The following is a 21,512-nucleotide window of genomic DNA, read 5'->3' on the forward strand; positions in this document are numbered from 1 at the left end:
AAGCTCCATCTGATGCATGTCACCTGAAAAATTAAATTATAGTTGAAGGTGCCAGCACAAACAGTCAAGTTGTAATTGACAGTGGCGTAGGAAGGTACTTTTGAGTGGGGGAGGGGGGGGGGGCTGAAGACTGATGGCCGGCCTGGGGGAACGGTCTAAGGGGAGGGGGTGTCCCCTCCCCTTTGGATTTTCTTTTGCATTTCCAGGTGGCCTCAGATGCAATTTGGTGCAATATAGCACACTTCAACCCACCCACTCCTGAGATTTTTTTCTCATTTGGAAATGAAAAAGGGGTTTTCTGACTTGCGAAGCGGGGGGGGGGGGCGGAATGATACTTCCGCCCCTCCACATTTTTCACTGGGGGGGGGCTGGCGCCCTCCCAGCCCCCCGGTTCCTATTGCAAATCATCTGACAAATAAACATAAGTATTCAACCTACTACGAAGATTTGCGGTTTAACTCACAGAACGCCTGTCCCCTCCCCTTTGGATTTTTTTTTTTGCATTTCCAGGTGGCCTCAGATGCAATTTGGTGCAATATAGCACACTTCAACCCACCCACTCCATTTTGTATATAATTTTGCATTTTCACCTGGCCTTAGATGCAATTTGGTGCTCCAAATGAGATTTTTTTCTCATTTGGAAATGATAAAGGGGTTTTCTGACTTGCGAAGCGGGGGGCGGAATGATACTTCCGCCCTCCACATTTTTCACTGGGGGGGGGGCTGGCGCCCCCAGCCCCCCTGTTCCTACGCCCTTGGTAATTGATGAAACGGTGGCCTACGTTTGGCTTACTTGAATTAAATTGTTTATATATGCATGTTATATACAATACCATATAAATACGTACATGCCATATTCAGGGCACTGGATAAACATTACAATGTTTATCGAACTTGCTGTTATGGATACAAACAGTTTGGAATATTTGTCTCTTACATAAGTGTCACATATTTATCCATTGGAATATCCCTTTAGCCTCGTAGAGTATTGTGCCATCAGTTGGAGGGAAATTCCTCTAAGATGGCCCTTGACCAAACTTTAATGATATGACTGATTATTCATGATCTAAATACCATTTTTTTTATTGATATTCGAACAATAACTGAAAAATTTTCAGCAATATTGCAAATCATCTGACAAATATACATAAGTATTCAACCTACTACGAAGATTTGCGGTTTAACTCGCAGAACGCCTGGAGTAGATAGACTATGAAAATTTTCCAAAAAATAAAACTTCAGATTCGTAAACTAAGAGGCACTGGAAGTATATAATTTATTAAGCAAATATTTGTTGTTTTATGAAACACAGGTATTAACAATCATTTTATTTCAATATTAGACGTGAAATAACAAAAACGGAGGAAAAAGCTAGCGAAATAGCAGTATCTTCGGATTGGACATAACCGCAGACGTGCATGCGTAACAGCTGATCACGCATGCGCATGATGCATGTTTACTGCTTATCCGATCCGCGAAATAATTCCCAACCTACAAATGTCTTCGATCTTGCTTCGTGAACCAAGGCAACCACAGTTCGATGATACTTTATAGTTAATTTTCAGCTTTTGTCGAAATTTCCGACTCATGAGCAGTATGAATCAATCGTCGTGTAAGTTTTGTTTGACTTTTCGCTTGCCGAATTGTAAAATACTTGAATGCCAAAAGATTTGACGTTGTTCTTTCATCAAACATAGTCACCAATGTCTGACTGAGTCACTCTGTTCTTGATTGCGCTACGCAAGACTAAAGTGATGAGAAAGTAGCGAAAATAAAATGAGATCAGTATTAACCGTATGATCTAAAGTGATTTCTATCACAACTAACGTATGGTAACGTTATTTATTTCTTCTAGCAGAGCATCAAGATATTTTAAGCAATTTATTCAACTGTGTCCAGAACAGTAAAACTAGGCTCGTCTATCCTAACGTGAATGTATGTAAGAGAAAATGTAGCTTAGGCTTCGAGGCTACAAATTGGGTTTCAGTTATGTTCTTCATACATCATTTTCCTTTTGTCTTGGATAAGAATCGATATCATATCTTAAAAAATCCATAAAGAGCTACTTTCATTCTCAGTTATTACTATTTAATTACTCTTGCAGCAATGTTAGGCCAAAGTTATGCCAGGCCTATGGCTGACAGCATGGCATAATCATAATCTATGGGCTAGGCTAGGTATGGGTTATAGATTTCCGTTTGCAAGGGGAGGAGAAGGGAGAGGAATGCTGCCAGGTATGAGAAATATTAAAGGACATGATGATCCATGTTAAAATATGTTAAAAAATGGGCACTGAAGGCACAGCAATCTGTTCATTTCTTATAATGTGTTCAAAGTACAATGTAGAATTAAATGCAAATAGGATTCCAGATTATGAATTGGTAAAATGAAGCTTTCTTTTAGGATTCATGAAGATCTTTTACTTAGCTTACTACCCAAGAAGGGTTGGGACGGATAAGACTGGTAACTGTGGTGTAGTTGTATTGATAAAATTTTGTTGGCTGAAACTGACAATTTTTGTTTAGGACTGTTAGATATACTTTCTGTTGTCAAAGTGCGCATTGTCAAGCCAACAAGCATTTTATGTGCAGTTCCTTTGGGGACTGTTAAATAGCTTTCTTGCAACTGTAGGTTTGATCTGTTATCTGTTGCATCTGTGAAGAAATTATAAAACCATATGTGAATTAAAAGCAAAAATTTGTGTGCCGTACACAAGATGAAAAAAAGAATCAGTAATATTTCATAGCTGTTAGCAATCTAAGTTAGACAATCTTGTGCTGAAATAATAAAGTTATAACCAACAACGCATGTGGTAATTCTAAGTGGAATTAACATAACAGGATGACTTATTTTTATGTTGTCCAGGTGATCAGAGACAACTGGTTTTGTGTCAGGACAGACAAACCCATCTTTGAGTAGTCCATTTCAAAAACTAATTTTTGGTGTTAGAAGTCTATAACAGAATGGCTAGTTTAAGAGACAACCAACAAGCTCTAAAAATCATCCCTAAAATTCACTTTGACACTTATCTTTAAAGCCGATATAAGTTTTTTCAATTTTCCCCTCGTGTTTGAGGTTCTTTCCAATGTATCCATTTGACACTTCATTTCTTTCATTTAATTGTTCTTTTCTCAATTTTGTCAGCAGTTTGCTTTCCTTGATGGTTTTACAGATCGCTATGTGATGGTCAGTAGTTTCTGCTTTGAAAATCTTTCAAATTTTCTTCAGATATTTGTGACACAATTACAGTTAAACCTTAAAACTCCTTATAATTTGTTTCACCAGTAGATTTCCTTCACCCATTTTATTTTACTGTGTACCAATTGTCCATACTTTATGTCATATGACTGGGTAGTTGAAAGTTTTTGGCTACACAAAACTGTGACTAGTTGCAACAGAGGAACCATTATTTATTCACACTTTCAGTAACTTTTGGTGAGAACGATCTAGTTGGCTGTCTTAGTCTGATCAATCCTTTTTATGCTTGATAAAATTGATTAAAAAATTCCAAAAAATTGATGTAAAGGAAATAATTATATATTTTTTTATTTTCTTTGTTGATAAAATCCATAAAATGGCAACCAAGCAGAAATAGCTTCTTTGGTTTGGATTTGATGCCATTTTTTAGTTCCATAAACAAAGCAGACAAATGCATTGGAATTAATTTGGCATTTTCTGCCATCGAATCATTTTTCGTACTAATCTTATCACCTTTTTATGTCTCTTTTGATCAGTGAGAGTCACTTTGAAATGACCGCAGTCGCAACTTGGCCTTCCAAGATGTGTTCATTTGGATTGAAGGGGACTGCAGATCCTCTGCTCTGCCAGGATCCCAGAACTGTGCTACCAACTTATGCAAGTCTCATGGATACTGAAGCAGTGAGTTACCCTCTTGTCTATTCAGTGTTTGAAATCAAAGGGTATGGGGATGGAGGGGTATATTCATGTAGTTTATTTCTGTGTGACAATCAGTAAAAGATAGTAAGGGATGTGGGTTTGTATATCAAATAGACTTCTCAAAATATTGTGAATTGGAATAGCTCATAGATGGTTTACTGTTTAGTGCACCCCAATATTTACTATGCATGATACAGTAATGGTATGATACACTATATGATAATAGCGCCATGTGTGTCACCTAACAGTAAGTGTTCTTCAAAAGGCTAGGCACCCTCCATTTGTAGGAAAGATAAGAGTTTAGAGTACTTGATCAAGACATCTTTATAGGAGCATTTGTGGAAGCAAAAGAAGAATACATATATAAATTATGAATAGTACACCTACCTGTGTGATAATGTTTAATTACTATGCCTTTTCTTTTTTTTTCTCTGAAGAGCAATGACTTCAGTGACAATGAAGTTATGCCCTCGAACCGCCTCTACAGTCTGTATCTCCTACGAGGAGATGCTAATGCTTCCTCTAGTGCCGAGAGAGCTGACCAAGCCAAAGTGAAGCTAGAGCCGAACGTCAAGGTCAACGGAGAACACCACAATGGCCTCGATGGGAAAGATGCTCTTTTTGAAGGAATGCCTTTCTTTGAACTGAGAACAAAAGAAGTTGGTAGGTCTTTCTTTTGAATCCTTTCAATGAGATGAGATGCAGATGGATGGCGTCGTGATGAATGTGAGGAATGGTCCGCCAAGATTATAAAATGTGATGAATTCATATAAATTTAATGACAACTGGTATCTCTTAAAGGGGGGGGGATTGGAGGGGGGAAGGGGTGGGGGAGAAGGAAGAAGAACTATCATTTGTTTGCATGATAAATGTGTCAGACAAGAATAGAATTTTGCATAATTGTTATGAACATTAGTGACAGTTAACATTTAATAACATAATATGTATCAGTCACCTATAAACTTGTCATTTATCCTTCCTACAGGTCCCTGTGCTTATTGTAACATATGGAGTCCAGTACGATATATGTCCTACTGCGGAAAGTTCCCATTCTGCAGTGTATATTGCACTAAGAAGTTTGCTGTTTACAAAAGAGATTTGGGAGAGCTGTCTGAAATATCGTCTACACAACATGAGTTAAAAGGCAAAATGAAGGTAAGACACTACACCTAAAGGAACGAGGAATGAAACGGACAAAGTATATCTAGATTGGGCGTTTATTAACATGCTGTAGGCTAGGCCTATTACCAATGCAGCCAAGTTGGTGTGTAAGTTTGTATTATATATATGTGTGAGTGTATGTATGTGTGATACCCTACCTTGTAAACAGGATATCTCAAGAAGGGGAATATTGACAAATGTCATACTTGGCATGTGGCTTGCCAATGATGATTGTATGGTCCATATATCTTTGGTCCATATTGTATGGTCCAAGTTGGTCCATATTGTCAATAGGTCAAATTGTGAAAAAAAAATTGCATTAGATTGACATTTATGATGTGCAACAACTATACAGTTTGTGTTGAAGGTCAAAGGTCATTTGTTGTCAACAATGGCTAAAGCAAGGATAGCTATTTTCAGAGTTTGAACCTCCACTTATAGTATTTACTGCATGATATTAAAACAGTGTGTCAAATATTTGCAGATCCTTCTTCAACGACAGATAGACCTTTCACACTTCCATTAGAAACTGGTTAGCCTTTTTGGAACCTTGGTTTGTCATGGTTTTGATGATAATTGTTTTTTTTTTATTTGTCTCAAGGTACCAACTCTCTTTGAGGACAACAAACCCAAGCCATTGTTCCCCTCAAACCATCAAACGACTCCACCGAAGGTGACGCCCCGCAAAGTTACTCACTACCCACCAGATGGAAGTCCGCCGTTTGATTGGTCAGCATACTTGGAGAGTGAGAAGGCTGATGCTGCCCCTATACGATGTTTCAAACACGTGAGGAACCTAGTGGGCTTTCTGTAGCTGTTATGATGTAACACTCATTCAAATGTTGGATATATATGTCAAAATACTCTCAAGTTCTCGTTGTCTCCCCATGTCTGCTACCAATCCTGGTACCATCAAGAAAAACAAAAATGGGTTTTATCCTCTATCACATGATGTGCTAGTGTGATTTACAACTGGATAGCTCATTTGTTTCAATTCCATTCTTTGAGAAAGAATTTAAGACTTCAGTATTTCGCATTCGCTTGGATCCTTCATGGTCACTACTCTTGTCATGACTACACCTAAATAATGATAAAATAACTTCCTTTTGACAAGTGGCAATCTCCATTTCTCTTAATCGCAGGCTCCGCTTAGTACAGAGTGGAAGAGCAGTCTATTAGGTGCCATGCTAGAGGTACAGACGAAAGATGAAACGGAGTCACCAAACACATTCTGGGTGGCCAGAATCATCCAAGTAGCTGGTAAGGAAGGGATAATCCCTTAGGGATTAACCAAGTATCTATGTCAGTAATCATTCCTCTTCTTGTACTACTGTTTTGGCCAATGGTGCACACATGGGTTCACTGTTTTGGGTATCATAACAGGTCAAATTAAATGTCAAAATAACTTTCTATCCATTAGAATAAATATTTGCAGCAGAAAGCAAGTTAACATTTTACCAGTTTGGGATTATTTAGTTACAATGCAATATGAGTTTTGGTGTAAATAAATAGTTGTCCACTGGATGGCCTCCAAAGCTGAGTTTGGTTGTCTGAACAGAAATTTGGTCCTCTCGGACGACCAATAAAAGTTTGCCCGAAAGTTAGCCCTGGAAGTGTTTAGTAAGTAACAAGCGGGTGGAAGTTTATGTGACATCCCCCCAAAAATATTCTGGGTACATTTAAGGATTTTGCAAAAGTATGTTACTTGTAAAGTGGCAGAAAAATAAGAAACTGCTTGCAGATTATGCACTACTGATGTTAGCAATGTTGGTATATATGTATGGGTGTCATCTATTTAACACTTTCACCTTTACCTGCAGGAGCCGTGCCTTGCACAGCTCGAACAGGTCTGTCACTCTGAACATGCAACACTTTCACCACTGCTAGCTTTGCTTTTCTGCTGCATTCTTGCTAACCAAAAGATGTAAAGCAAGGAGCAGGAGAAAAGATGTGTGCCTGGAAGCAGATGTCACACTGAGTGATTATATTTTATAGTATAATGTCATATGTGCTGAGTGTATAGATGATTGTGAGGCACATGTCCTCTTGTTATTACAGCCACTCTGTTAAATGCATGCTTCTATCAATGCTTTCTTTAAAGGATACCGGGTACGTCTGAGATTTGAAGGATACGGCATCGACAGTACCAGAGACTTTTGGATACATCTCTGCACGACAGAATCTTTTCCCATCAACGGTGCTGTAAGAATGGGAAAGAGGCTGAGGCCACCAAAAGGTACCATTCTGCTCCATACCATGCAACTGACTGTCTGGGGAAGGGGGGGATATGTCTCTCCGGGGAAGGGGGGTTTATGTCTGAAGGCTTTTATGCAAATGTACTCTGGAGATGTCTCATGTCAGTCTTCTGTTATTTCATGTTTATTAAGATTTTAAGTCTTCTTGAACCAGTAGGTGTATTTTTTATTTAAATATTTTTTTACATGGAGTGACTTCATTACACGTAACAGCTGTTCGTGGTTTTGCAACATCTCCTTTTACGGCAAGCACATGGCAAAGAATGCCTTCTTCATTTGTGGGCTTCATGCCACAACTTTGGTTTACCAATCTCCATGGAGTCTGCTAAGTTTAGACATTGAAATCAACACTTGCCTACCATATTTCATAATAGCTGCTTCGAATATAAGAATCCAATGGAAAATATCTCTGTCATAAAATGGTAAGGCTCACCATGGCTGTTCAGACCTCTTTGGACAAGGTGTCAAACAGCAAAGTGTTTGGTATGGAATTATTTTGCAGTTCATTGAGGAAAGACATTAGGAAGACGGGCTTTGGTTTTACAGATAATGAACTGTAAGTTACTGTATTGGCTATGTCCACTGCCGTTCAACTTGATGTCTGCCTGCATGAATCATTGCCTCAACGTTTTTGTGTTGCTTCATTTTCAGATGTTATGGATAGACTGGGTGATTCTTGGCTAGAACATATCAGTAAAGTGGCTCACGCTGGAAGTCTCACCATATCAGTTCCTATTGATAAGGTACGGATGAAGACTGAAACCTGTTTTAATGATTTCATCTTAAGGATGATATCTACCTATTACAGTCGGATCAATCGATTGATCGGAAATACACATCTCCATTTGACGTGGCAACTTACAGTATCAGCAAGTAGCTCATTTGCAAGATTTTGAATAAATCATAACACTTGGGTGAAATCACTGCAGTGCCCGTCAAGTTTTACCTACCCCAGCTTCCTTCTCCCTACCCCCACACCCACCCATGTCTCCCTACCTTATCCCCTTCTCCCTACTCCACCCTCTTTTCCCTTCCCCAGTAAAATATCAACACACTGTAATGGAGTCTTGTTCTCGTACCATATTTCCTTTAATAGTAAATCATTCAATTCTATTACAAATAGTTTTAATTCCTGATCTTGCGATGAAACCAGACGATGGTAGTTAATGAAAATATTAATATCATCATATTAATATATATGTAACATTTTGTCATCAACAACCACAGTTTTGTACATTGTCAAAGTTTTCGGATATTTTTTAACAGAAACTATATAGCATCAGCTAATACAAGAATACAACAAATTATTATAGGAAGCTACAAGAGGCAACCCCAACCCCCCTTTCCCTTTCCCTCACCCTCACCTTTACTCTTCCTCCAACATTTACTACATTTTGTTATGTTTGGAAATGCTACTTGCAAAACAAAGAACAGTAACAAACTTGTTAATAATTCAAGCTGAGAGTTGTTTTTTCTTTCCTGGTTTCATCTTTAAAGGTCAAGCAAGGCTTGAGCTGCCCCTTCAAAGTCGGAATGAAACTAGAAGCAGTCTACAAGAGGCAGCTGTCCCACACGTGTGTGGCCAAGGTCATCAACGTAGTGGCCGACCGTATCCATGTGCAATATGAGAACTGCAAGGAGCCAAACAAAGATTTTTGGTTTCATTTTGCCTCTTCCTGGATCCACCCTGTGGGCTGGTCTCAACGGGTCGGACATCGCATTATAGCCTCCGCTGGTAAGTTGTGAGGTCTCGACGCAGCAGCCCTCTGAACTATTGCAACATTTTATCTTTATCAACATACCAATTTGGGAGGGCAACTAAAATCACTTTTGTTCCTTTGATGTCAGACACAAATGTTTTCAAGTTTGGAAGTAGTCGTAATGAATGTTATTATACTATCATCAGAGTGCCATCTACATTCAGGATAGGATTAACAGCTCTTTTTATTGCAGATTTCCCTAGGCCTGGCCTGCTTCTACATATGGAGTATGGTCACTTAAAATGTTAGTCATGAAATTGAATCTGCAGCCTTAAGCATGAATTAGGAGATACAGTCTTATAGAGCTTTTTTTCTATTTTTTTTTTATTCTACCAAAAATTTGTTTTTGTTTCAAATTCATGTCTGTAAAAAATCTCATAAAGTTACAAATAAGCAATCAAAAATCAAACCATTGGAAGTTTTGAGTCAGTGATGGTGAGATTAATTAATGTTCTTACTTTCCTTTAGCGGATATTACTCAGTGTTTATGTTTTTTGTATTGTTTTAGATTACCCTTTTCGTAGCTCTTGTAATCATAATATGTTACCACGGTTAGTAGTGGATGTTTTTATCATTTTCCTAGTAGAATACCATAAACATTATTTTTTACCTTTCAACTTATTGCGTGTTTGTTCTTTTTTGGTCGGCATAATAAAGGTACAATTTGTATTATAACCTTAAAAAAAAAGAAGTCAAAAACCATTCCTCGATCCGAGAATAATTGGTAAACTTTGATTCACACTGGTTGATTCCAGTTTCTGTATCTAGTAGTCTGGTTTTTCTTTTCAGCATTCAAATCAGAAGCCTTGGACAAAGGGAGGCACAAAAAGACTGGATTTGGTGATGCACCCTGGGAAATATTTAGAATGGTGAGTCTCTCGTGCTGTAGGTCAAGGAATCCAAGCAGCTGCACCCCCCCCCAACCCCCTGCTGTAACTTCTAATATTATTTTGTTGTTACATTAATGTTGTTCTTTTAAGCTAATGAGAAAGCTGAATCAGCTTCTTAGAGCAGATTTCTATAGCTTAGCCTACTTTGCATATAAGAATTGGGTCTGAAGCTGCTATTTGAAAGCTGATTGCTCAGGATGATTAAACCAGCTAATTTATTTATTTATTTTTTTTAAATTTTTTTTTTAGTGTTGAGACAAAAACACTACATTGAGTCTGCCCAGATATCATTACCCTTAGTAATTTACAGTGAATCTGGTGATAAATGAAGTACGATCATAAAATGTGCATCCCTGGCTGCTTTTAAAGTGAGACTCTTCCCCATAACTGAAGTGGGAATATGCCACCAAGAATAAAAGAAGATTTTATGTAGCAGTTTTGAAGGCTTTCTCTTACAGAATATTATAACAAAACCTGCTATACATCTTTAAATTTGTGTAGCAATCTTTTTAGCATTTTGCAATGTAACAGTGGATAAATATATTCTCTGCATACAGTAACTGCATTCAGCTAGAGTACCCAGAAAACTGCTAAGTCGAGTCTTATCACACACGACAACTTTCAAGATATTTTCCCCTCGTCCTCCCTATCAGTGAAAGAATATCCAGACATCAACTTATAATATTATTACCAGTGGTACTTTACCTCTTCTCCCACCTCGCCCCCCCTCCTCTCTCTCTCTCCAGCCCCCAGCGGTTGAGAACCACGGTTTCTCTGTGGGGATGAAGATGGAGGTAGTTGATCCATTGAAGCTGGGTAACATCTGCGCTGCCACGGTCATGGAGGTGTTGGAGGAGGGCTATCTCATGATCGCCATCGACGGGTGCATGGAAGACAAAAGCAGCTGGTTCTGTTACCATGTCACCTCCCCTCTGCTTCTCCCAGTCGGTTTCTGCGAACACCACAAGATACCAATTGTCCCTCCTAGGGGTGAGTAGATGCCCTTCCTCTATGCCAGTCTCCATCTTAAATACTTCCATGAGTATCATTGAGAATTTATTGAAATACTGCACAATGGATTTGGACTGGAATTCATTTTTTTGCCTCCAAATTGCTACTACAACACAGTTGCCTATGATTCAATCACAAGTTTTGACTCAATTTTCCCCTCTCTCTCCAATTTGGTTGACTTCAGTGACTAGGCACATTTGGAAGGTTAGGAATAAACCTCTGTGAAACTTTGATAACATCGTAAGGACACTTGTGTACACAATAATACAAACACAAATATGTATTATAATAACTTGGAGGGTGCGGGAGTTAAGAAATGCAATACTTTCCTATGTCAGCATTAATCTCTAGTTCTCTGTTGTAGTTAGTACTGAATGACAGGCTATTTGAGACCTTATATGTCACGTAATTTTTTGCAACTTGAATCATGTTAGAACCAGCTTACAATTTCAAGAGGTAACTTTCACAAGCCAAAAACGTAATGGCCCTGCTTTGATAACATGTAAATGGTCCACAAATCATTTGGTTTCAGGTGTTTCTGTAATGAGACTACGATTTCTGTGGACTCAACTTTTGTGAAAACCTTTTACTGATAGTTTTCCAGCTCCTTTCAAATACAGTAGATTTGATTGTCAGCCAAAAATTATACATCTTACATCTGCCTACAAGTACCTAGCAATGAAACTGTTAGCAGGGATACCCCCTCCTCCCCACGGACCCTACTCAGGGCCGGCTGTTAGCAGGGTTCCCCTGCCCCCATCACAGACACACTTGCACTAGTAAATGGTTTCACGGTTTCTAGTCAACTTTGTATCTGTAATTTTACTGAATAATGTTGTGGTCTTTTTGCTTCCTTTCACTTTTGTAGGATATGAAAACAGATTCGACTGGGTTGATTATCTCAAGGAAACACAGTCTATTGCTGCACCTGTTGAGCTCTTCAAGCAGGTAAACTCTCATCTCCCTTTTCGTTTCTTATTTTGAGATGAGAAACAGACGTAATGGTCTCGTACTTTACCTTTCTTAAAAATAAAAAATTGAAAAAAGTCTTTGAAGTTTGAGCAACTTAAGGGGTCTCTTTTAGCTTTCTTACTATCAAATATTAAAAAAGTCTGGAATTTTGAATTTTGATTGATTTTGATGGGTTTTTTAAAGCTGGGTTTTGCATTTTGTAGGGACTTCTTAAATCCTTACCAAGCCAGGTAACTTTCATGTATGGGATAACCCCTAAATCTATCTTAGAGATGTATTGGCTTACATCCATTAGAAAGCTCTGGATTGTTGAGTTATTAATGGTCTAATGCAATCCAGTAATGCTTCTGTGCTAACAGTTATTGTAACAAACTTTATTTGTTACAGGAACGTATGATCCATGATGTGCTATAATACACAGCAACAATGCAACTTAACGTAAAATTTGTTCGGGATTCTTCCAACTAAAAAAAGCATTATTAGGTCTAGCTAAAAGACAAAATGGAAGAAAAAGTTGATCATTGCAAATGCTTTTAGCATAATGATCTTTTTTCAACTGCAAAATATATTTATATGACAGCTTCTAATATTTCTGTCGGTTTTTCTTCAATTTCAGGATATTAAAGACAGAGGTTTCCGACCAGGACAGAAAATAGAGGCCGTGGATCTGATTGAGCCAGGGCTCATCTGTGTGGCTTCAATCGTAAAGACTGCTGGGTCTTTAATCTCGGTCCACTTTGACGGTTGGGAGAGTTCCTTCGATCAGTGGACGGATTGCAGCTCCTCGAACGTCTACCCGGTTGGTTGGTGTGAAATGGTTGGTTATCCTTTACAGGCACCCAAAGTGCTCGGTAAGTTAATGGCAGATCCAGTAGGTAGCAGACCTTTCACCATTTATTAATATGAGCGGGAGGGAGGGGGAAGGGGATATTCATTCCAGGACCAGAGGGTAGCAGACCTTTTACCATTTATTAATATGAGCGGGAGGGAGGGGGGTTGTTCATTCCATACCATGTTATACCATGGTTACAGTTTGTAAAAGTTGTTGCATTATTTTTGGCGGCATTTTTTTTTTAATTACTGTATATTTCACTCATTACTTTGTGTTTCATAAATTACACTATAGGTGAAACAGAAAAGGACAACTTATGTTGCGGAAAGTTACGAAGGATTTGACATTGGTCAAAGTCATCTTGAGGATTACGCTGTAATATTTCCTAGTCCCCCCTCTCCCCTTTTCCACACCCCAATGGAAACAAAGCCCTCCATGTGCGGTTTAATTCAAACTAATGACATGCTTTATATAAATACCTGTGTTCTTGGTTTGAAGGATTGCAAAATACTTCAGATACATCTGTGCGATAAAGAGGAGTTAATTGATAACATCATATGTTAATTGCCAATAATTGGATTATTCATCTTATTTAATTTCACTTTCAAAATTTCACAGAATTTCAAAGATTGTCTGTAGAAATACTTTTGTAGAAAAGTGCTCTATACACACGTTTTCCATGGATATAGCCGATGCATATTGCTTGATTTTACTTTCAGAAATCCATCTTACTTCGAATGGTGGGATGGTCAAGTCTTTCAAGAAGAGATCTCGGCATTCCTCATCCGAAAAGAAAAGTAAGTTCTCCTAAACTGATATGATATTGGTCTAATGTCATATACAATCATGAAAATTGACCGTACTTTCTTAAGATATTTGCAATATGATAGCTGAACTCATAGATATCATGTTTTTTTCTTCGGTTTTGAAAATTTGTTAGACTGAGAGGAAAGTAACAGGGAAGTCAGTCAATGAATAGAGTTATTTTCAAATCCATTAAAACAATGACCTCTGTTGATTGGTGTGTCTGATTATTTTAATCAGAGGTTGTGAAACCCTTTCATCCTCTGATTATCTTTTATCCTCGTAGCCCAAGATTTTTGTTAATCAAGTTTCTTGTATGATTATTATTATCATTTCATAGGGAAACTTGAAACCGGCGGGAAGGTGTCTGCCAGCGGTCTGCAACGAAAGTCTTTGGGAAGTAAGAAGATCAAAGACAAGTTATCTGTGAAGAAGAAGATCACGCCAGACATTTACTGGAAGCAGACAGGGCAGGATAGGGTCCCATCTTTGGATGAGTTGGAGAGAATTCCAACCGGAGGGGGAAAAGACCTTTCAAAAGTGGAATTATTGGTGGGGAGATACTCATTTGATAAAGGCACTGCTGCCACCTGTAAATCAGGGTCTATATCATCCTCAGGGATCCGGTCCTCCTCCTCGTCGGTCGCGAAGGAGAGGAAGAAACGGCTCAAGAAGAGCAAGAAGGAGAAGAGGGAGAGGAAGAGAGAGAAGAAGAAGAAAGAGAAAAAGAAATCTAAAGATAAATCTCACAGGAAAAAGAACAAACACAAGCAGAATAGTTTGGGTAAGATTGATTCCGTCAAACACCTCATCAAACCGGTACCGCCTCGAGTCTCCGAGGAGAGTAAAAACTCACAGAGCGCAGAGGAGAACTTTTCGGTGGATGTGGTCTCCACGGATAAACCCCTGCACGAAGACATCAAGGCGGCGCCAAAGTTAGAACCGGCAAAATTGCATCTCTCGAAGGAAGCCCGAAATTCGAACGTATATTTTGTGTCGGAATCGACCAGACCTAAATTTGAAAGCATGTTTGGGGATCGCCAGGGATTCGTCTTTGAAAAGAAGAAGAAAGTGTGCGCTGCCAAAGAGAAGGAGAAAGGTAAAATCTTGATAGACGTAGACGAACACGATCCCTACTCTTTAGAGGCGGAATTTCCTTCTGTGAAAAGCAAGGAACCCGTCACCGCTGTGAAGGAGAAAATGAAATATAGCACCATCCGCGAGACACTGGATGAGGTTCTGAAGCAGACCGGTAAACTCGCAGACAGTATTAAAATGACTCATTCACCGGACAATGCCAAAGGCAAAGGGACTACTAAACTTGTCATGAACAGTACTTCACCTTTAAGCACGTCATGCATACCTCCAAACTCTGTGCCCTCGGTCCTGGACTCTCCCATTTCACTCTCCTCCACACAGAGCACATCCAGTACTGGAAACATTCCCACCTCGTCGTCATCCCAGCTCTCACCGGTGCATCAGAGGTTGAGCTCTTTGCCAACTCCATCCTCCTGCGGGGAGGAAGAAGTCCAACAGCATCAGGTCACGGTCAAGGAGGAGCAGTCCTTCGACGACGGCGACGTCAACGATCTCATGGATATCATTGAAAACGACCTGGCGTCGTCGTTGGTGAGGAACCTCTCGCCGTCAGAACCATCCCCGCTGACCAAAGAGGTGCTGAGCAAGAACGTCCAAGAGAGGGTCCAATCGGAAATGGACGCCGATCAAAAGGTGGAGGAAATTTTACGTGCAATCAGGGAGAGCAGTGGACATAGTACTTTAAGTCAAGCCGAAGTGAAACCGACACCGGTGAAAGCGAAAGCCAAGAGCGCAGAGACGACGACAACAACACCTCCGGTAAAGAAGAAGGCGAGAAGTCGGAGTAAATCGTTGGACAAGCCTCCTTCTGCCAAGAAGGTTGCTAAGGCCCACAAGAGTCATCTTGCCAGTCTGTTGCAGAGACCTGTACGTTTGAGTCTAGGGACCGGGGAGGCACCGTTCTACGCGGATGGTAAATTTTCTCCAGGTAACCCCGCGGGTGGTGGCGGAGGGGCAACGCCGGGTTTACCTCCCGCAGGTCCTCTGCAGCCATCCAATCGTAGTTCTCCGGGTAATAATCACGACGGGACCAAGACAGGTTCCTTGCTGGTTGAAATGCTCAACTGTAATACTGCTCGGCCATCGGAGGCCAACAAAGCTGCCTCCTCCGCTGCGGCTGCTCCTGTGGCTACTCCTAAATCTCGGAAAGTGACTTCCTCCCCCTTTGAAGGAGCACAACATCTGAAGAGACCCACGAATTTAAAGTTTCCTACACGTCAGCAGCAGCAGCATCAGCAGCAACTCACTCCCCCCGCTTCATTTCCAAACATATCGACGAGCAATCAAGCCGCGATGCTCATGGAACTGGTCAGACCATCCATCGCCAAAGCCGCTGTCATGTCCAACCCGCAATCTCCCGTCGTGTCTACACAGCAGTACAACTTGAGCCTGGGCATTTTACAGAATCACATGCATCTAGAGCAGCATGCACCCCTGCAATTCCTCCAACGGCCTCAAGTGCCGCAAGCTCCTCCGAACCATCCCAACCACAGGATGGCCCACTGGATGAACCAAGGGCAAATCAGCCCTGTGAGTCCAGTGGCGCATCAGTTAAGCCCCCAGGTCCCTGCCAAAGTCCCCTTTCGATTCCCGGGCAGATTCCCGCCACAGAGACTGCCACCGATGCAGTCTCTCCTGAGAGGGCTGCAGAACCCAATGCTGCCTAAAAGTCCGCCATCACCAGCACTGCCCGTCGGACAGCTCAGTCCAAAGATCACACAGTATCAGTTCCCTTCCGGAGTCGGAGGGTTCTCGTTCCAGCAAGCCTCCTCCGAGATGCCGTCGCCTCAGAGCAGACCAGTCACACCTCAGGCCAAGGAAGATACGAGTGGTGGCAGCGGTGGCGGTAATCCAGTTCAGAAAGTGCCAAAGAATGCCAACCCGTGGTACTGGAGTGTTCCAGAGGTGATGCAGTTCTTACATGATGCTGGCGAAGGAGTCTGTGCAGATACATTCTACAGACAGGTGAGTCGAGCCGTAAATGGGTAGACTAAGACGATAAGCCTTCGTCACGCACACAATTTTTCATCAGTTCAAAATGAGAGCTAGTGATTTGCTCCGATTCTGGTGATCGCTTTCAATTTCATATTGGTGATCGCTTTCAATTTTATACAGTTTGGGAGTCTGGGAATGTGGGCCCGACATCAAAATTGATAGGTTGCAAAAGTTATTTAGTGATTGATGCTGATTCATATATTCTGAGCCATGTAGTGATAAAATAAGGGAAGCAGATCATTTTATGCAAGGTTGTGTGTGGCCCACACGATGGACACACGAAATGCACAAATGGCGCTTAACGTATTATTTAACACTGGACCCGAGCAGAGGTGAGAGCAATATCTGCAAGCCCAGGGTCAGATTATGTAAACATTTGCCCCATAGTCACCAATGCTTCAGTGAAACAGGGGCCCCTCTGAGTCTAACCAAGGTCCATTTGGCATTGTCTAGTTTATTGTCCATACTACCTCTTGATGTACAGAACTATATAACAGTAAAAGAGCTTGCACTCATGAGGAAATTTGCTGGAAGTCACTAAGCATTATGCAATGGCACCTGGCATATATTCTCACCTATCCACCCCTAGGTCTGGATATGAGTTCCTCCAGTAGTTATTAAACAATATTTATCACTTGTTCTCAGATAAATTTTTAAAAGGATATCAATTTGAGTTCCCTTGACAAAAGGGCTACATGGTATTAATTTCCTCCATTCCTCTGGATGATCTTTTAATATATATATAAATAAATATATATGCTTTTCTTTTCATTTCCTGTCCAGCAAATCAACGGTCAAAAGCTGATGTCTCTAAACAAAGAACAGATAGCCAAGCTGACGGGGGTAAAGGTGGCCTCGTCTCTGAAGATATATCAACAGATTTCAAAACTGCAGAGCATGTTCCCCCACCCCCCACCTCTCGCTCTTCCTCCATCTCCGTCTCAAGGTCCCAGTCAATAACTGAGATGTCTTCAGGTACACATTATGTTTATGGAGCATACTGCATAATGGGTGGGTGGGGGGTGGGAGTAGTTACCGGGAACTCCCACGTTAGTAGAGCTGCAATCTACTGGAACCATGGCTGGGTATCAGAAAATCTTCCCAGTCAACAGCAGAGATTCAGAAGGGACCCAAATTAGTCATCTGATAAACAATAAATCAAGAGGGAGAAAGCAGAAAGGAATAAAACAAAAGACAGACTAGATTGCGTAACCTTGAATTTATTCAGAAATTTGACAAATTTAGGTGTTGTACGAGAAGAATTAACATTTGTATTTTTTGTTTATCAATGTTTGGTGGTAATTCATTTCCCTTTGATGAAATCTTCAAAACCACAGTTCCAACTTTAGCCCTTTGGAGTCAATGACTTTAAAAAAAAAATGCAGTATGCTCCTTTAAACTCTGTTTGATTATGGGCATTGATTCTTTCGGTCGTACATCAGTCGGAATCGCAGCGAACATCGGCATCTCCACTATATACAAAGATGTTTATTCGACAGAAGGAAGATTACGTGCAAATGTCAAATTTATCCGGAACCGTTCTTCTCGACTTGAAAATTTGGAAATTTATATTTCTTCTTCAGGTAACTGTAAATAATTACAAAGATGCTGCTCTGTTTATATAATTGTTTTTTGCAGAAACCACTTTTGATGAATTTTTTCGATAGCAGAATGTTTTATTACGTTTATCACCAATGCCAAGGACACTGCAATCTTCCATATATGGGAAAAAAAATGTTATCACTGTAGGAGTACTTTGATTGCTGACAAAATTTGTAATTTCTCACATCGATTGAAATATGGGCCGCATCAACTCAGTGCTGGATCGGTTAGTCGGTGAGATTATAATCAAGCGGGTTTTTCTCTCTCTCTGGTAAACAGTAAATCCAGTAAGTTTTCTCTCCTTTGAAAAGAAATATGTTTTTATATTCAGAGAGCTGAGACTTGTGTTAGGAGACTAATGTACTGACTGGAAAGATATTGTGTACATAATACTATAGAATTCTCAATATTGGCATTTGGCAATGAAGTGACCAGATTCATATAGTGGAGGATGTGCTATTATTCTGTAAATGAGATAAATCTACCTCAGGTTTTGTAAATAGATACGTGGGAGAGTTGCGAGATCCGTCGTACGAAAGGGATCTCGAGGAGAGGGTGTCGTTGGGACCAGGAATATAACCTGCTGTCGACAACAACGAGGATGGTAATTATTAATGATCAGTATTATTAGTTTAATATTACTTGAATAAGAATTCATGAATTAATTAATTAATTAAGCAATCAGTTAAGATTAAATGATGCTGGTAACTGAAAGAGGGGGCGTTAAAGCTTGCTTGTCACGGAAATAATTTCCAAAAGGATCCCGGCTCAATAAACGTCAAATGTAACCATAGAACTGGTATATTTAACGGAATGGCTCCACACATTGCAGCACAGGTGTATCTTGAATCGGTCTGTTGTGCAATTAATTTTAAACACTCAAATTATAGTACCATAAGTAACAGCTACCCTATCACCACATTATTTGGCTCATTAGCAAAGCTGCATGAAATAATTTCAGGAGTGATTCAACAGTGGCATTGATCTGGGCTTATCAATGTATTTGGGGGGGGGGGGCGGGTGGTAGGAGGGTTTAAAAAGAGAAGATTCCTTTGAAAATTAAGAATGTAGTATTTTCCTATTCGTTGTGCATTGGTCACACAGAAACTCGAGCCTGTCTTTTTTTTTAAATATTTTTTATTTTGTATGTATTTTCTGTAAAGTTCTTTTCAAATTTAAAGTAAACAACTTGTGATCCCAATAATTTAATCCATAGCAGATACATTGAAATATTGAGCTTAATTCGTCTCATGCAAAAATGAAAATCATAAATTAATCTCATTTTTTTGGCTGTGTCTATGTTACTTGAAAATGTCACTGGACAAGTCTATCTAGTTATCTGGATTTTATTGGGTGGAAAACAAAAGTAGTCAAGATAAGTGAAAACTTAAAGAAGTTGCTGTAAAAAAAGTTGCTTCCCTTTGGTGTAAAACTGTGTATTTGTTTGTTTTTTTCTTTTCCTTTGCAAGGGGGTTCACTTTTTTGTAAAGAAGGTCATTTGTGTGGTACATGAATTTGAATTTCTGTCATTGTAAACCGGTGGTAGAAATACTCTGAACTCGTTGACCGATAGGAATGGATCGGCTGTGTAACGTCAAACTTGATGTCATATCCATGTGTAGGACAGTTATAGGCATTCAAAGTCCTTTTGATATATTCAGATAATCTTTGGTGTGAAGTCCAAATGCAGCTGCTTCACATTTTGTCTACTTGATAATACTTGAAAGAAAATGCAAGCTGAAGAATTCTGCAAACATAGACTATTGAAAAAAAAAAACATGTTCCTTTTATTTAATCTAATATTTGTTTGGTCACGTACAACATCTTATTTTACTGATATTGATGTATTTCTACTTTTAAATGGTGCAGCTTTGATCTAGATGCTTGACATTTTCCTTGTTTTTATAAACTCTGTCAGTTGTTGTTGGGAGAGGAGGGAGGGAGTGGGTTTGTGGGGAGGGGACAGAAGGGTGGGGAGGAGATGATGGCAGGTTTGAAATAGTTTGTTATCGAGAAAACAGCTTGGGACTTGATTTGTGCTGCCTAAATTTAACTTTGCCAACAGAGGTATATCTCACAAAGGAGGTTGAAGTCACTACTCTAATTTATTTGAAAATAAAATTTGAAAATTATTTGAAAATAATTTATTTGAAAGAGACAAGGGGCAGACTATAAACACTGTTCATTTAAACAAGTTCATTTTGGTATCTATACTGTGGTTACTTGCAACATAGCTGAGTTGTAAAAGATTGAAAATATTTTCAACTTATTCAGCATCCCAGTGATTTCTTTTAAGGTTGAAATACTTCATTTACAAGAATTGCCACTGCCAGGGAATTTTTGCAACTTTTTTTGGGTCAGATAAAAGTGCAAACTGGGGTGGGGCAGGGGGGGGGGGTGGATAGGATGGGGTGGAGAGGAGAGATAGGCAAGAGGTAAAAGATACCATGATGGTGGATTTTAGCACATGAGATGGTGGCAATCCCATCCTCAAGTCTGTAAATCATTTTGCTTGAACAGGTTTTCAGGTCTTCTCTTTGTCTCGTTTGGAGAGAAGAATAAAAAATAAGACAGTATTCTCAGAGGCTCATCAGGAAACTGTTTTTTTTTTTTTTTTTTTTTTTTAGATGAGTGTTTCTTCTTGTTTCTTTCTTTCTTTTTAAATTGTTATAGTGTATTGAATAAACAGTATAATCTTTCTTATACTGTAATTTCTGTATATATATTGTACATAAATTTATGAAATGCAATTGAAGGATTGAATCATGACACCAAATAGGAGGAAAGTGATCAGGATGGGCAGACTAGGAGAGAGAGAAAAAAAGAAAAAAAGATGTATCAGAAAATCTTTCCTCACTTTTGTTGTTTTTCTTTTGTAAATTTTTGGTTACATCTGCAGGGTGATTGTCTTTATGCAATGCAGATACAAATAAATTTTGGTATTCATATCTTGTCTTGGAATGTTTTTTTTTTTTAAATTTCTATCTCTCTGTCTTGAAATGTGCCAAGAGCACTGCTGGAAAGTTCCTCATTGGTTTTAGATATCGAAATATGTAATGAGGGGATGGAGAAAGGAGATTGGACTTAGTTTTAGCAACAATTTTAGCTGCAGAAGGGTATATGCCTACATATACTTCTTTAGGACCCTCCTCCAGATAATCAGGGTCTGCCCTTCCCTCACCCACCAACCCACCCACCGACCCACCCAATGGCAGATATTGTTTGGAATGTTGTA

General features: G+C 39.6%; 1 protein-coding gene across 2 annotated transcripts; it reads left to right on the forward strand.

Moving 5' to 3' along the window:
* The first annotated feature begins 1,458 nt into the window (after positions 1-1,458).
* LOC139979469 (uncharacterized) lies at positions 1,459-21,223 on the forward strand. 2 transcript variants are annotated; one of them, XM_071990285.1, is made up of 17 exons: positions 1,459-1,612; positions 3,148-3,186; positions 3,735-3,879; positions 4,335-4,560; positions 4,883-5,052; positions 5,660-5,845; positions 6,201-6,318; positions 7,160-7,294; positions 7,965-8,056; positions 8,811-9,048; positions 9,863-9,942; positions 10,710-10,953; positions 11,843-11,922; positions 12,563-12,797; positions 13,498-13,575; positions 13,923-16,645; positions 17,459-21,223. In XM_071990285.1, exons 3-17 carry the CDS (start codon positions 3,751-3,753, stop codon positions 17,633-17,635), a joined length of 4,911 nt encoding a protein of 1,636 aa, XP_071846386.1. In that variant the 5' UTR covers positions 1,459-1,612; positions 3,148-3,186; positions 3,735-3,750; the 3' UTR covers positions 17,636-21,223. The 2 variants fall into 2 exon arrangements, with proteins under 2 accessions (XP_071846386.1, XP_071846387.1); XM_071990286.1 differs by having other exon boundaries at positions 1,478-1,612; positions 3,145-3,186.
* The last annotated feature ends 289 nt before the right edge of the window (positions 21,224-21,512 follow it).

This window comes from Apostichopus japonicus, chromosome 14 (assembly GCF_037975245.1).
Source record: "Apostichopus japonicus isolate 1M-3 chromosome 14, ASM3797524v1, whole genome shotgun sequence".
Lineage (NCBI taxonomy): Eukaryota > Metazoa > Echinodermata > Holothuroidea > Aspidochirotida > Stichopodidae > Apostichopus > Apostichopus japonicus.

Excerpts from the sequence above, each read along its gene's own strand:
- LOC139979469 (XM_071990285.1), top strand. The coding sequence starts at position 3,751 with ATGACCGCAGTCGCAACTTGGCCTTCCAAGATGTGTTCATTTGGATTG. Across the intron at positions 4,561-4,882 it reads ACTGAGAACAAAAGAAGTTG|GTCCCTGTGCTTATTGTAAC; the intron begins GTAGGTCTTTCT and ends TCCTTCCTACAG. Across the intron at positions 11,923-12,562 it reads CTGTTGAGCTCTTCAAGCAG|GATATTAAAGACAGAGGTTT; the intron begins GTAAACTCTCAT and ends CTTCAATTTCAG.